Source organism: Natrix helvetica, assembly GCF_964273705.1.
Source record: "Natrix helvetica genome assembly, chromosome: 4".
NCBI classification, from domain to species: domain Eukaryota; kingdom Metazoa; phylum Chordata; class Lepidosauria; order Squamata; family Natricidae; genus Natrix; species Natrix helvetica.
Window position 1 is genome coordinate 127,531,628 of NC_138550.1, and position 15,172 is coordinate 127,546,799.

Genomic DNA, 15,172 nt, shown 5'->3' on the forward strand with positions numbered 1-15,172 from the left:
TGACAGTCCTGCAAGATGCTACCATATGCTTCTCTATTCTTCGACTCTTAGCGAAAGTGCAGAATTCTTAGTCACAAACATACTATACCATTTGTGGAAGTTGAATATCGGCAAGACTGGAGATGAGAGCTTGGCTTAAGCCAGCTAGTTCCTTCAATAAACTCTCATTATTCTGCTCTATCAGTTTATTCTCTTCTTCGATGGTTTTCAGGTTGCTCTCCATTGATGTGATCTGAATCCATAAATAAAAATGAGAGATAGCAGAATGAATAGTGAGACTCTTGCAATAAAGCTACAACTATGTATAAGAACTTGCTCTGAAAGACAGAGCAGAGGAGATGCAACCCTGAGGCTCCTAAAACCGTGTTAACAATATTCATCAAAAACATGGCTAATTTTAGCAACACATTGTTTTTGAAAAAGTGTATAGAAATAGAATTTGTTTGCCACCGGCTTCCGTTTCCCCTTCCCAACACTTCCACCCAGCTCCAATTTGTGGAAAGCTGCCTGTCTCCACTCTCAACAGCAGCAGAAAAATCTTTAGGATGAAAGGGAGTTCACAGGTGGATGGAAGGTCCTGATTTGACAAAACAGGAGAAGGCTTAGCAGTTGGTTAAAAATGCCTGGTTAAAAAAAGAATTGTGCTGTTGGGCATACAGAAAAAGAAGCAAACAAACTGCTGTTTACATTGGTGATTTTTCCCCCCTTGCAGCATCCCTGCTGACTCACTACAATAATTACAACCTCGGTATTCGCAGTAGAGCTGGGTAAGGCAATGCTGTAGGATAACTGAGATTATAACATTTCTGAATGTAAAAATTAAAGAAGCAGAATAGGAAAAAAAACAGGGACCCTCTTCAACAAGAAAGGTTAACAAAAATATCATCTTGAATGAATGATCCATCACAGAAAATAATACTAGATTAGGAGCATCAATGAAACCTATACATTCTCTCTCTCTCTCTCTCTCTCTCTCTCTCTCTCTCTCTCTCTCTCTCTCTCTCTCTCTCTCTCTCTCTGTGTGTGTGTGTATGTATGTATGTGTGTGTGTTACAACCCCTGGTATGCCCAAATATGGGAGGGAGCTCACTACTCCCCCTTTCTGTCCTTCGGCTCATTACAGAAGACCATCCAGGCAGAAAACCATATTTTTATTTTTAATGTTGCCTTTGCTATGTTTGTGTTGTATTTGTGCTGATAAATAAATAAAGGGAGACTAGTATAGATCTATTTCAAGCTATTTAGCTCTCATCAGCTAGCCATACCCTTACTATATATATATATATTGGATGATATGAGGCAAGTGAGAGCCAAGCAAAGACTCTGACAGATGTCCATTTTGTTCAGGCTCCACTGGCCATCACAATAAGCTGCAAACTTTTCGTGAGTTTCTCATCACTTTGCAATTCTCACCACTGTTTGCATGCTGCTACAGGCCAGATTTATGAGTGCAATTATAGGACTGCACGTTATGCATTACAAGCAAATCTATATTTAGGTAAGATGTAGTATATAGTTAGCATTCCAAAGCTAGAGATTTAGTCACTCCTTGTGAAGGTTTTAACTATTTGTTTCAATGGAAACATCTGATAACTGTCCTGAGGTCTGGAAGAAAAGAGGGGATTCCATAAGAGAAGAGCTCCTGCCAATTTCTCACCATATTTCACTGGTAAGGGGGGGCTCAGCAAGCAGATTCCATTTAGAATTAGTGGTCTGTAGATAATCAGGCACAAGCCAGATAGAATTTTAAAGGTTACAAACAACATTTGTCTTTAACCCAGAAATAAACCTATGCTATTAGTCTTATAATGACAGCATGCTGCATTGTGCATTGATGGCAATTTCCTGATGGTTGTGGATTGCTCATTACATATCTATATGCTACCGTATTTTTCAGAGTACAAGACTCACCCTTTTCCCTCAAAAAAGAGGCTGAAACTCTGGATGCGTCTTATACACTGAATACAGCATTTTTCTGCCTCCCGAAACCCTGCCCCCTTCACTAAAATGATCGTGCATAGCCTTTAGGAGCCTTGCAGGGTGATCCTAGGGGTGGATGGCAACCGACTAAAACTCAACCCTTGCAAGACGGAGTGGCTGTGGCTTCCGGCCTCCCGGTTCAACCAGTGGCTTCCATCTCTGGCCATTGGGGGCGTGCAACTGGCCCCCATGGAACAGGTGCGCAATTTGGGCGTCCTCCTGGATGCCCGGCTGTCCATGGATGACCATGTAACAGCCGTGGCAAGGGGGGCGTTCCATCAGGTTCGCCTGATGCGCCAATTGCGCCCCTTATTGGACCGGGATGCCCTACGCACAGTCATCCATGCGCTAGTGACGTCTCGCCTGGACTACTGCAATGCTCTCTACATGGGGCTTCCCTTGAGATGCACTCGGAGACTGCAGTTGGTCCAGAACGCGGCCGCGCGGGTGATTATGGGGAGGACTAGATACTCCCCTGTAACACCTCTCCTGCGCGAGCTGCACTGGCTTCCTGTGGTCTACCGAGTGCGTTTCAAGGTTTTGATTATGATCTTTAAAGCGCTTCATGGCACAGGACCTAGTTACATGCAGGATCGCATCCTGCCCCATACATCCCTACGACCAATCCGCTCACACAGAGAGGGACTCCTTCGGGTGCCGTCCGCTAAACAGTGTCGGGGGGCGACACCCAGGAGCAGAGCCTTCTCTGTGATGGGCCCAGCCCTGTGGAATGACCTCCCCCGTGACATCAGGATTATTTCCGATCTCCGCTCCTTCCGTGTACAGCTGAAGACCCACCTCTTTCAATTATCTGGCCTGGCTCAACCGTAAATTTTTTCCTTATTCCTCCTGACAGTCGTTTTAAATTTTTAAATTTTTAAATTGTGTTATTGTAAATGGGATATTTTAATGGTGATTTTTAATTGTCTAAATGTGATGTAATTTGTTACCTCCTCCGTGCATGTATGTCTTTGTATATGTGTATGTTTATGTGTCTGTACATATGTTTTATGTTTTTATGCTCTACTGTACGCCGCCCCGAGTCCTGTCTGGAAAGGGAGCGGCTAATAAATTCAATTTATTATTATTTATTATTATTAGGGAGGGCAGAAATGAGTGAAAAATTGGCTCTTTTTTTTGCTCAATTTTGCCCCCCCCAGCCCCCAGGAGCACTCTACAAACCACCTAAAGGCTATTCATGCCCTTTTTTGAAAAAAAAAATGGGCCCATTTTTGTGAAAAACAGGCCATTTTTAGGAGGTCTGCAGAGTGCAAAAACTTTTGTTTTTAATTTGCCTCTTCAAAACCTTAGTACGTCTTATACGCCGGTGCGTCTTATACTCCGAAAAATACCGTATTTAAATTCTCATGCCTGTAACCTTTCATTGAGCAAAATGGTTTACCACGGAGCAGAACTTTTTCGCCTCTAATAGGTTAACTTACGGAATGGGTCAAACATCCTGTGGAATTGAAATTTGGCAAATTTTATAAAACATTTTATGACATGCAATTTTTTAAATCATAAAGCGTTTTATGACATCAAACAAAATGACACAAAACATTTCTTGCAACCTCTGATGTTTGACTGTGCTGTGCAGTTCAACATGGGCTACTTTCAAGGCATATCTGGACATCTCCCTCTCTGAATTTTTAAAGAACTTTTCCAGTACATAAGAAGCTCTGCTAGTGTTGAAGGTATTGAGGAATCTGATAAGGAATAAGGATCATTCTCTGAAAGAATGATGCAACAGGTCACAGACTGTTTAGTTCAGGGATATCAAACTCAAGGCCTGGGAGCCAGATCCAACCTGTGGGGTGTTTAGATCTGACCCACAGGGCCACCCTGGAAACAGCCCACTTTTGCTGGAAGAGCTCTTGGGCCACCACAGGCCCCCCTGACACGAGTGATGTATAACTGGCCACCCCACCCCGCCTCCCGAGGTCAAACACAACACTGATGCAGCCCTCAATGAAATTGAGTTTGACACCCCTGGTCCAGTTGCATCCTAACCTGATGAGGATATGACACTAGCCAGAGTCTTCTGCTCTAATCTTCTGCTCTAAGATTGGCCACAATTGACACCCCAGTTCATAGCTGGGCAAAGGGCTTACTGGTCATAGCTTCTAACTTCTGTTCTACTAGGAGATGAGAGTACAGGATGCTGATATTGCTCATCAGCTTTTTCTAGGGAATCCAACTCCTTTCACAGCCTAAAGTTGGTTTTATTCTGGAATCAGTTAGTTTCAGAAGCCACTGCTACAGTCTCCAGACCCTGGATTTATATTCCACTACATATTCGTGATACCAATCCCAAACTGGTAGTTAACCTCTTCCAGAAGCTTTATGTAAATGTTAAATAAGATAGGAAAGAAAGTTGATCTCTGTGGCATCCTGTTGAAGGGTTCACACTATCCTTTGCCCTAACCCATCTCAAACCATCCACTTAGGAAATGAACAAACCAGCACAAATTGAACACATGACTTCTAAGCTTTACAGATGATCCAGGTGTAACAATATTCAAGACTGCTGAAAGATACAGAAGGACTAAGCTGATCGTGTTCTCAGATATCTAAATCTCAACCATCATCAATAATGACCATTCTAATTTCTATCCTCTGACTACACCTGGATTGTGACTGAAAAGACTGCAGATAATCCTTCCTACAATCTATCAGGGACGTGCAGTCAGGGGAGGCACAGCCTCACCACTGTCATCATGAAAAGAAAAAAAAATGTAAAGGGAAAAAGGCGAGAGTTGAGGTCAGATTGAGCTAGTTGCTGCCTCAGCCTGCCTCACCATGGATGACTGCTTAACTGTTTAAAAAAGCCTCTAAAAAACGCCCTCTACTATGAGGCAGGAAAACTGCAAGCCGCTCCTACGTTAGGAATTTTTATGCCTTTAACCCTTAAGTTAAGCAAGGGTCAAAAGCCTAACAATTCTTGACATAGGGGAGGCATCCAGTTTTCCTGCCTCCTAGTAGAGGGCACTCGTTTGGGCGGGGCTTCTTCTGAGAAGCTTTGTGTGTGTGTGTGTGTGTGTTTGATTGAGAGAAGGAAGGGGGTAGGAGAGGCAAGGAGGGCAGCCCGCCTTACCCGGCCGGAGGGGCATCACCTCTGGCTCCTGTCCAGCCAGCGGTGCTTGCAGCCCCCGCCAGCTCCTCCAGGGACTCCCAGGCTCAGAGCCGGAGACCCGCCTCGAGAGAGGCCGGCCAGGTTGCCTGGGCGGCGGCAGAGGTTCCCTTTGTTCTTTTGGGCAGGGGAAGTGGGTGGCGAGAGGCTTCCTCTGCTCCATCCGCATCCCACCTGCGCTGCCCTCGCCCGAGAAGCACGCCTCAGATGCCGCACAGCTCTGGCGGGTGGTGCTGTGGCCAAATCCCAGGGTGGAGGGCAGCAGGGAGACCGGGCCAGACTCTTCAAGGGGTGGCTGGCCTCCCCCGAGCTGGACCGGCCTTGGTTGACCCCGACCGGAGGGCTCAGGTGCTGAGGGCGCGGTCGGGGGAGCCGGGCTGGTGCTGCTTGGCTCTTTGTGGAGCGAAAGGCGGGTGACGGCAAGTGGACACTCAGAGCCCCGGGAACCCTTCCGCCGAGCACGGCACTCCCGCACAGCTCCCGTTGCCCAGTCTGGCACGCACCGCTGGCCCAGGAAGCAGCTGACCTGGGGTATTCTGGCCGGCAGTTCGGCTTCCAGAGCGGGCAGTGCGGGCGCCGGTGGGCTCCTCCGGACTCCCGCCTTCCCAAAGCGCGTCCCTGTTTTTGCGGAAAGCAAAAGAATGGAGAAGAAACGGGGAAGCTTTGGATATGAAATGAGGCCGTGGAAGAGAGTTTTGCCCTTTGTGGTAAACATGGCTGGAATTCTGGGAGATGAAATCCACAAGTATTAAAAAATTGCTGCCTCACCAGCCATAAATCTCACAGCACGTCACTGCAATATATACTTCAGAAGACAACTGGAATCCTAACAGAACCACCCTGGAGACTGCTGGTAACTCTCCAAATGCCATTTGGCAGCTAGTAGAATCTCTTCTATGCTGGGATGGGCTGATGTAATTAGATTTATCTTCTTGCATAGATCAGTAAAGCCAATCAATTCCATGGTCACTGAAAAGTGATATGTCAATGACAATGGAGTAGCTCTTATATCTACCACCACCAGATTATGCCTCAATTGCTCCAAAGTATAAACCAGGTCTCATATGTGGCCTCCGAAGCATTGGACAATGATAATTTGGCACAAACCAACAGTTGTCATGGGTTGTCATGCCACTATATGTTTCAGAACATCACCCCCGCAGGGATGACTGTTTGAGATAATCTATACCAGGGGTGTCAAACTCAATTTCATTGAGGGCCGCATCAGGGTTGTGTTTGATCTCGGGGGGGGGGGGGAAACAGGGGCATGGCCAGGTCAACATCACTTGTGTTGGGGGCGCCTGTGGTGGCTCAAGTGCTCTGCCAACAAAAATGGGCTCCCAAGCTTCATTTTCGATTGTGATGGCTTCCTGCAACCCTCTGCCAGCAACAACAGAGCTCGGGAGGGCTGAGTGCACCCCTCGCAAGCTCTGTTTCCGGGTGCAATGACCTTCTGCAACTTTCTACCAGTGAAAATGGAGCTTGCAAGGACCATGTGTGGTCCTACTGAGCTCTGTTTTCACTGGCACAGGCATTGTGGGCCAGTCCTTCACTGTTTCCAGGGCAGCCCCATGGGCCAGATCTAAGCACCCTATGGGCCAGATCTGAGTTTGAGTTTGACACCTCTGATCTATACTATAATCTAAGTGTCTGACTCACCACCCATAGTGAGGAACGTATTTAAGCTCTTTTAATTCCTTCTTCCAGTTCTTTCCTTCTCTCTACATGCTTTTTCATAGCACATCACTTTAAAATATTTTACTTTTCTTCTTCCTTTCTTTCCAATAGATCTGGCAAACAAACATTCCTAGACTCAGCCTCAAGCGATATGAACCACTTGCCGTGTCAGGATAGTCAGCATTTTAAAACTCAGCTGGTAGTGCTCGGTGGCAGCCAAGGCCTTAGTGTGGTCCAACCAGGAAGAGGCAGAGCATGTGCCAACTGGCAAATAGCACACAGGGAAGTGTTCATGTGTTGTTCATGCTGTTACCATCTGTCACTATTGCCCCCTTTTCCTGTTCTTCTGAGAATGAGCTGCACACACAGAATGCCTGTACTGACCTGGTCACCAGTATTCTTCCTTAGCAATAGCCTTCATTTCCCTCCCACCCACCTACCCCCCCAAAAAACAAGCTAACTTTCTGAAGAGTAGGAGACCAGATCCTTTCAAGCACTAAAAGGGATGGCTGGGGGAAATATGTATTATTGCTATATCAGTGAAATGGTTACGTTCTTACCTGTGTCTGGAGTTTCATCATGTCAGCTTCAATTTTAAGGTTGGATTCATTTAGCTCTTTAATTTCTTCATCCAAATGCCTGATTTCATGTTCATTCTCTAAACCTGCATAAGATTTACTAGTTCAAATCAAGCATTAAAATTTCTTCGTGAAAATATCGACATCTGTCTTTAGAAACACTGTGAAATTGAGGCTTACATTGGTTAGATACCCACCCACTTAACTGGAATCAAAACTAGATATTAGCAATTTCATTCTACGCTTATCAGAATCAATATAAAACTCTCCGTTGTGACATATCAAGGACTAGGAAGTCATGAAGGGCTTCAAAAGGTTCATGCACGTCTACTACATTTCTCAATGTTTTCCTCATCTTCCTGCTTTACTACTGATTTAGATGCCTATTGTTCAGGAAGTGTTATATCTAATGGGAACACAGTTTTGGTATGTAATCTATGTATCAATGTCAGCTATGTTTATAGATCAATTTCACCTATATGAAGCAGGTCCAAACATTAAGCGATAATGTGTTGTATTATATAGGAGTAGGGACTGCTGATCTTCCCTTGCATATCAATAAAGTGATAAAGTGGTAAATATAAATTTATAATTAATGCAATTCAGGAGTGGGATCCTACTGGTTTAACAACTGGTTCACTGAGGGCATATTTCGCGGGTGCACGCTTGCTTCTCTCGCACACATGCCTGATGTGCGCTCTGCGCAAATGCACATTTTACAGCGGAATCACCTTTTGCATTACTGCTGGGGAGGAAAACAGCTGAGGCATGGCAATCCACTCTGCCACGCCTATCAGCTGGGCTTCAGAAAAGGGAATATAGGTGAGTATAGCGCAGGGATGGGCCCAGCTGAAAGTTGGAGCAAATTGGTTCGTTCCCAGCTGATAGTTGAAGCTACCGACTCGAGCAAACTGGTAGAATCCCACCCGGATGCAAGTACATCTATGTATATGCATAATCACAAACTTCAATAACTTTGAAAAGGGAATTCATGGTGGCTAATCAAAATGACTATATGCTACTTATATTCAATATCTATTGATGGAAGACAGAGAGCAACGTGTATCACATAGATACTGAGAGGAAATAATACATAGTCAAACCTTTCGCAATAATACTATTGTATTGCGCCACAACAGTTCTTATAATTGTCAGTAAATGAATGGGTTGATACTATATTTATGCAATCTAATCTCCTTACCTCCATTTGCTTTCAATTTAACAGTCATCAGTTCTTCAGATATTTTGCCTTTTTTTAAGGCTTGTGCATTCAGGGGACATCCAGACAAGCTAAAAAGAGTAGGAAAGGGGACCTATATGAAAGTTGAAACATATTTTGATTGCCACAACTCAGCTTCCAACATCTTGTCAGTATAAATCCGTTTTACTGTGCTGTCCATTATGATCCACCCTTATAATAATGTTAATACAATAGCATTTGTTGTGTATGATTTCCGGTGACATGCCTACAATTGTCTTCTCTTTCAAATCATTGTTCAGTTCTATTATGGCTGTACCTTGATAGCACTTGCTTCAAAGTACCAAATCTGATATTTTTACACTACTGTTTTACTAACAGCCATGCCAGCTACATGCATGCTAGGAAATCTATGACCTTGAAGTCACATTAGAAGATCAACAGAACAAATTATGCACAGCTTATGATGCCAATTCTTTATAGACCTTTGGTCTATAAAATATTAGTTCAGTGATTTGATTCTAGGAATAATTTATTGTTATATAGTATGCATAAGTAATCATTAAAGGTTCGAGCCCCGGTCATCCCTGAAAGATGGGCTATTTAAAATGCATGAAAAATAGAATTGTCAAATAAACAAAACTCCATTGATTTACAGATGTTTGCTAAGAGAAGGGGAGAAAAGGGAATAAAAACAAAGGGATACCTTCTGTGGGTGACAAAAACATTATTAACGTGACCCAGCCCATTGCAGCCTGGCAAAGGGCAGTGTGGCAGTTCTTGCTTGTTCAGCTTCCAGGGTAGTGAAGATCCATTGAGAGGACTTTCCTTCTGTCTCTTGGTAGCCATGGGACAACCTGAAGCTGTGCGATGGGAAGTGTATTTACCTGATACATGACCTTGGCCATCACAGCCGAGCACTGGACATCTGTAGGAACACAGCAAAACTGATATTTGTCTAAAGATCTCTCTTTAGAGGGAAAATAAATTCAAATTAGCAAAATAATTTGCACGGCCAGGATTTTTAATGGAAAGCTCTTAGCATATTTGATCTCATAAATGACATAAGTCACCAGAGCTATAATGTGGGTTGCTTTGGAGTGAGTGCCTTGTGTTAACCCACATTATATCTTGGCATTTTCTGTGAACTTAACTTTGTGTTAAATTACTCATTGCATTTAGTGAACAAGTGAAGGTTAGTCTTCCAAAGCCACTTTAAAAGATTTAAAATATCCAATGATATTTCATCACAGAGCCTTGACAGTTATTACATTTATCAGTGTCTGTAACTGCATGGATAATTGCCAATCATGAACTCAGGGTAGGAAAAAAAAATGCTGAGATTATATTCAGGGAAAAGCTTAGAAACGTTCCTGCATTACACTTTTTTTTTGTTTCTTGTTTTGCAATATCAGGAATAGTGGCTTTCACTGAAACCATAAAACTAGTTTTTGCAACTTTATTTCTATTTGTTGTTATAGATGCATGCATATGTTAGTGAGATCAACTGGGGTGTGTTTTGTGATTTACCACGAACCTTTGGAAGCCTACTTACTTAAGTTCAGGATCTTCTTTCTCTTCCTTTGTAGGAGTCACTTTCAGACCACTTTTCCTGGCCCGGGGGCAGCCAGACAAACTAAAGAAAAGTATGCAAAGCAGTTTATTTCTCTTCCTGACTTCCTAATCTTTTACTTTCGAATAACTAAAGGGTCCCTACCTTCTGTGAGAGGCATAATTTCCCGTCACATGACCAGAGCCATCACATCCAGGAGTGGGGCATCTATCAAACAAAATACAGACAAAAAGAAGAAATATTTAAATGAATCCTACCATATTGAGAACTTTAGCAAAAGTTTCAATTTTACTTTCGTACACTGCAATTTTCCTACGTCATAGTGAAAATCTAGAAAATGCATAAATATCTTATGTTTTATCTTTAACATTTTAAGTATCATTTTTACTCTGTGAAAAAAAACTTTTATATGTATATTTTAAAAATCCTTCTCATCCCTATGAGTGGTACGTGTGTTTCTCAATCTTGGGTATTCTGTCAGAGGCCCGGGAGTGTGAAGGTTCTGCATAGTATTTTAGCTGTTCCTAGAACTGTATGCATCTGGAGAGAAAACTTTGATCTTTCTCCTGAAATCTGATGGAACAATGGTTCAAGTTTGGCAGCCCTGAAATGCTCCTATCACCACAGGGACCATTCGGCCTTTACTTTTGACATTCTCTCCAGTTTTCACTTCTGGCCTGATACTTCTCCAGCTTCTCATATTCCCTCTTCCTGATATTGCTGTCTCTTGGCACCACTACATCTATTACCAGCTCTGTCTTCTGCTTCTTGTCTGATTAATTGGCCAGTACCTGTGTGTCCATCTAGATCTGAAAATCCCACAGGATTTTAGTCCTGTTATTGTCTACGACTTTCTGTTGAATATCCCATCTGAACTGGGGACACTCCAACCCATACACAGTGCAGATATTCCTGTGCACAATGCCAGTTGCTTGGTTGTGCCACTGTTCTTATCTGCATCTTACACCCTGCCACTATGGGTTTGATTGCATCTGAGGCCTCTCTGCACCTTGGATCATGTCTAGTTGGTAGACCCCTTCGTCTATGGATTTGGTGCTTGATGCTAGTTCTTATGCTGCTATGACCAGTGCCTCAATGCTGTCTTTTAATCAAGCTGCAACTTACCTTATGAATTGTTCTGTTAGCAATTTATAAGGTGTCATCAATAGTTGCTATAAAGTACTAGTATATTGCCCACAAGTAACTCCTGACACATACCTTAGCTGAACAATGAGTTATTTTGACTAAAAAAATCTGAAGGTAGAATATGCATGCATCTGTATCTATAGTACAGGTATTCAATTTTTTAAATATATATATAATTTTATGCTTCCAGCTTCACTTCCAGTACAATCATATTATAGCATTGATAAAAAATAAAGCACATCACTCTACCATCCAAAAGTTGTGGTATGCATACCCTGGCCCAGAGTAAGCACTCTTCAAACGTGAAATGCCAGGTAAAAGAACTCAGGTTTGACTGCCCTATAGAAAACTGTAAAAGGAACATTGTCTGGGCCTCTGAAGTCAGGTTTTCCAAAGGACAGAGAAGTAACTTATAGAGCTATGTTTCTCTCCTTAGATCTCCTTTGAAGTTTTTAACATATTTCTCTGGACTGAATAGATCAAATCAAGAGCCAGTCTTTGAGACTCACAACACTGTCTAGCGTCAGGACGGGAGTGTCCCATTAGAACAGAATTTCCAGCCATTCATTTCCAGAAGAAGTTATTCCTGTTTCTTCCACAGGCATAGTTATGCACTTCCATCATATACTGTAAACTTGACCTTGGACAAAAGTCTTACTCTAAAAACAGCTACTCTACCAGCAGCAGATGACCAAGTGAATAGAAAACATCCAAATGTCAATAGCTAAGTTTGCCCTTCCTCTTCATTCTCTTATTATTTGTCAATGAGATTTACCACTGGGTTTTAAAGAAAAAATACATTAAGATTCAACTATTATTATAGCAATAGCACTTAGACATATACCAGTTCACAGTGCTTTACAGCCCTCGCTAAGCTGTTTTAGAGTCAGCATATTGCCCCCAAAATATGGGTCCTCATTTTACCCACCTCAGAAGGATGGAAGGCTGAGTCAATCTTAAACCTGGTGAGATTCAATCTGCCAAATTGCTGGCAGACGGTAAACAGCAGAAGTACTGCACTCTTACCACTGCACCACCGTGGCTCATTATTGATCCTAATATAATGTTCAACTATTTTTAATGATCCCAATAGAATTATTGTTGTTGTTGTTGTTGTTGTTGTTGTTATTATTATTATTATTATTATTATTATTATTATTATTATTATTATCTTTATTGCACTCATAGCAGCATCTAATTTATGGGACCTTTGGATCAGCTGTTCATGCAATCAAACTGGTGGGTCTGGATCATTTTAATGTTTATACTATTAGAAAGTCATCCGCAAAATGGGGGAAATAAGTCTCCAACACTACCACCACTGTTGTCATTGTAGTCCTTCAGGAGATAGAGGACAAGGGTTTTACCACAATACTTATCTAACTGGATCCTTTCCCACCCACGAACACATCCGTCTGAACTTTCCATTATGCAATTTTAATTACAAGAGATTGGAATGGCTTAATTAAGCTGAAAAAAAAGAAAATATTCCGGGTAAAAGTGATTTATGATGTTTGAAAAAAGAGAGCACAAATAACTTTACTTCCTGCTCTTATTAAATAATGGATTTTGAGGAAGGAAAACCCTGCAAAGAAACATATCAGTCAATACTTCCCCTTTCTTTGGAACAAATACATACTTAAGTTCTTGAGAATTGGCCGCCATTAAGGATTTTAACGTCTTGTCAGCCAAAGGACACCCAGAAACACTAAGAAAATGAAATGCAAAACAATTTTAAGGATATTGTAACAAAATAATAATTAAAAAGATTACTGTTTGTTTTCTTTTTAGAAATAAATTAAAAGCTTAACCACCAAATCCAAGACTTCAGGATTATTATTACTTTTTTGTAACATGAGTTTCAGTAAATACATGCAGTTGAAGGGGATCTTGTGAATGACCAAATCCAAAGTATTCAGGTTCTTACAGATTAAAATATATTTTAAACTGGGCCTAGAAATGTATATTGGTCTTGGTTATTATTATTACAACTGCCAATTGCAGTCTTGTAGCTTTATAGTTTGTTAAATGCTCTCACATTTCATTTTTTTTACCTGCGGTGAGATGCATAGTTTCCCGTCACGTGACCACTGCCATCGCATCCTGGAGTTGGACACCTAAGAAAATAAAGTAAACCCGTCAGACACAAATTAATTAAGAAAGAGAGAGAAAACAAATGGGTTCTCTTTAAGAAAAAGAAAAAGCATAAGAGGGAATAACTATCTTCTGATGGAGGAACCATGTTCTGATGCTCTCCATGGTCATTGGTCTGCGCAAAAGATTTGATGTATTGCAGTAGTCTATCCTCCAGTAGGATTGGCACCATTGGTGGGTTGCAGGCGGTATGCCCCGATATGGGCGTACCGGAGCCTGTCTGGAGCACCAGGTACCACTCTGGTATGGTGCTCCAGAGGGCCCACCCACCCGCCCACGCTCCTTACCTGTCTTTAAAGTCTTCGGCACTTCTGTGCACGGTGTGTACAGCACCTATGTGACACTCCGCCGAGCAGCTGGAGCGTTGCGGAGGCATCGCTGGGCTGCAAGATGCATGTGCGTGTTGTACGCACATGCGCTACATGCGTCCATGTGGACGCCGACAGGCCCATTCCAACTGTACCGGTTGGAACAGGATCCGGAACCCACCACTGGTTGGCACAGTTGTTTTGGGAGGTGCCTGTGTACCTGTATAAAAGCAACACTCATGGTACCAGCCAGAGGTGGTATTCAGCCAGTTCTGACAGCTTCTGGAGAACTGGTATCGAAAATTTTGAGTAGTTCAGAGAACCGGCAAATAGGCTGGCCCCGCCCCCACTGCCTCCCAGCCTCCCAGCTGATCTTCTTTTGTTGCCCTGAACAGGAGAATGGAGCTGGAAAGCAGGTTAGTGGGGTAGGAAAGGAATTGGGATTTTGCAGTATCCTTCTCCTGCCATGCCCACAAAGCCATGCCCACAGAACCAGTAGTAAAAAAAAATTTGAATCTCACCACTGGTACTCGCAATATGAAGTGGCTATATATTCATTGACATGCATGGATAATTTGGGAAACTTCTTGAAGCGCGTTTCTCAACCTTAGCAACTTTGTAGTGTTTTGACTTCAACACTCAGAATTCCTCAAGCAAATAGGTGGAGAAGTCCAGACATCTTAAAGTTGTTAAGGTTGAGAAACACTCTTCTAGAGGATGTTCCTGCCTCTGGGCTTTAAGGAGAGCCATTCCATTCAAGTCACTATGCTTTCTGAAGTGTTCCTTCAAATGCTTTATATAATGATATGTGTAAGTAATGAGGAAGCTGTCTATCTTCTTTCTGTCCTTGCAATGGACTTTAGTGAAGACTGTTTTTATGGGTAAGCAAAGCTCATATTTCCAATATTTCTGGGAGGGAGAAGGGGGGGAGGGAGGAGGAGGGAGGGAGGGAGGGAGAGATATAGAGAGAGATTCTTTCTATATGCTTGGTTTAATTCCTCTTTATCAGGATCTGAACCTTAGTTCAAATACTGGTTTGGAAAAAAACTTAAACTTCTTTTCCTTATACTGGAAACAGTGACATTCAGGCTTCAGGCACCTGGAACTTTAGAAGTCCATCTCCATCTCTTGGTTTACTTCTACCCTCTGCCTGACTAACTTTTTATTACCATTATTTGTCTATTTCTCTTTTCCAGTAAATCTCCTCTACCTAAACTGCAATAATCTGGCTCACTGCGAGAGTTAGAACTTTCTGTATCTTGTTGCTTTCCATGTAATGGTTGTAGCAGCCGAAATATCTTAGGATGTGACTAGATGCAATGAATTAAATGCAGAAAGGAAATGCACATGGAAAAACACATAGTTGGCAAGTTTCCTCTGTGGCAAGCGCCTAATCTAAGCCCTTTAAAAGAAAAAAAAATTTAGTGG

General features: G+C 42.5%; 1 protein-coding gene across 1 annotated transcript in view; it reads right to left on the minus strand.

The window, feature by feature from the left end:
* The window catches only part of ST18 (ST18 C2H2C-type zinc finger transcription factor), a 243,741-nt gene that overhangs the window by 3,003 nt on the left and 225,566 nt on the right, over positions 1-15,172 (minus strand). The window contains exons 14-21 of the mRNA XM_081950317.1: positions 13,337-13,399; positions 12,922-12,990; positions 10,281-10,343; positions 10,119-10,199; positions 9,270-9,491; positions 8,567-8,655; positions 7,348-7,451; positions 89-232 (exon numbers count right to left, since the gene is read on the minus strand). Coding sequence (XP_081806443.1) covers positions 89-232; positions 7,348-7,451; positions 8,567-8,655; positions 9,270-9,491; positions 10,119-10,199; positions 10,281-10,343; positions 12,922-12,990; positions 13,337-13,399 — 835 coding nt within the window. The remainder of the gene's footprint in view (positions 1-88; positions 233-7,347; positions 7,452-8,566; positions 8,656-9,269; positions 9,492-10,118; positions 10,200-10,280; positions 10,344-12,921; positions 12,991-13,336; positions 13,400-15,172) is intronic.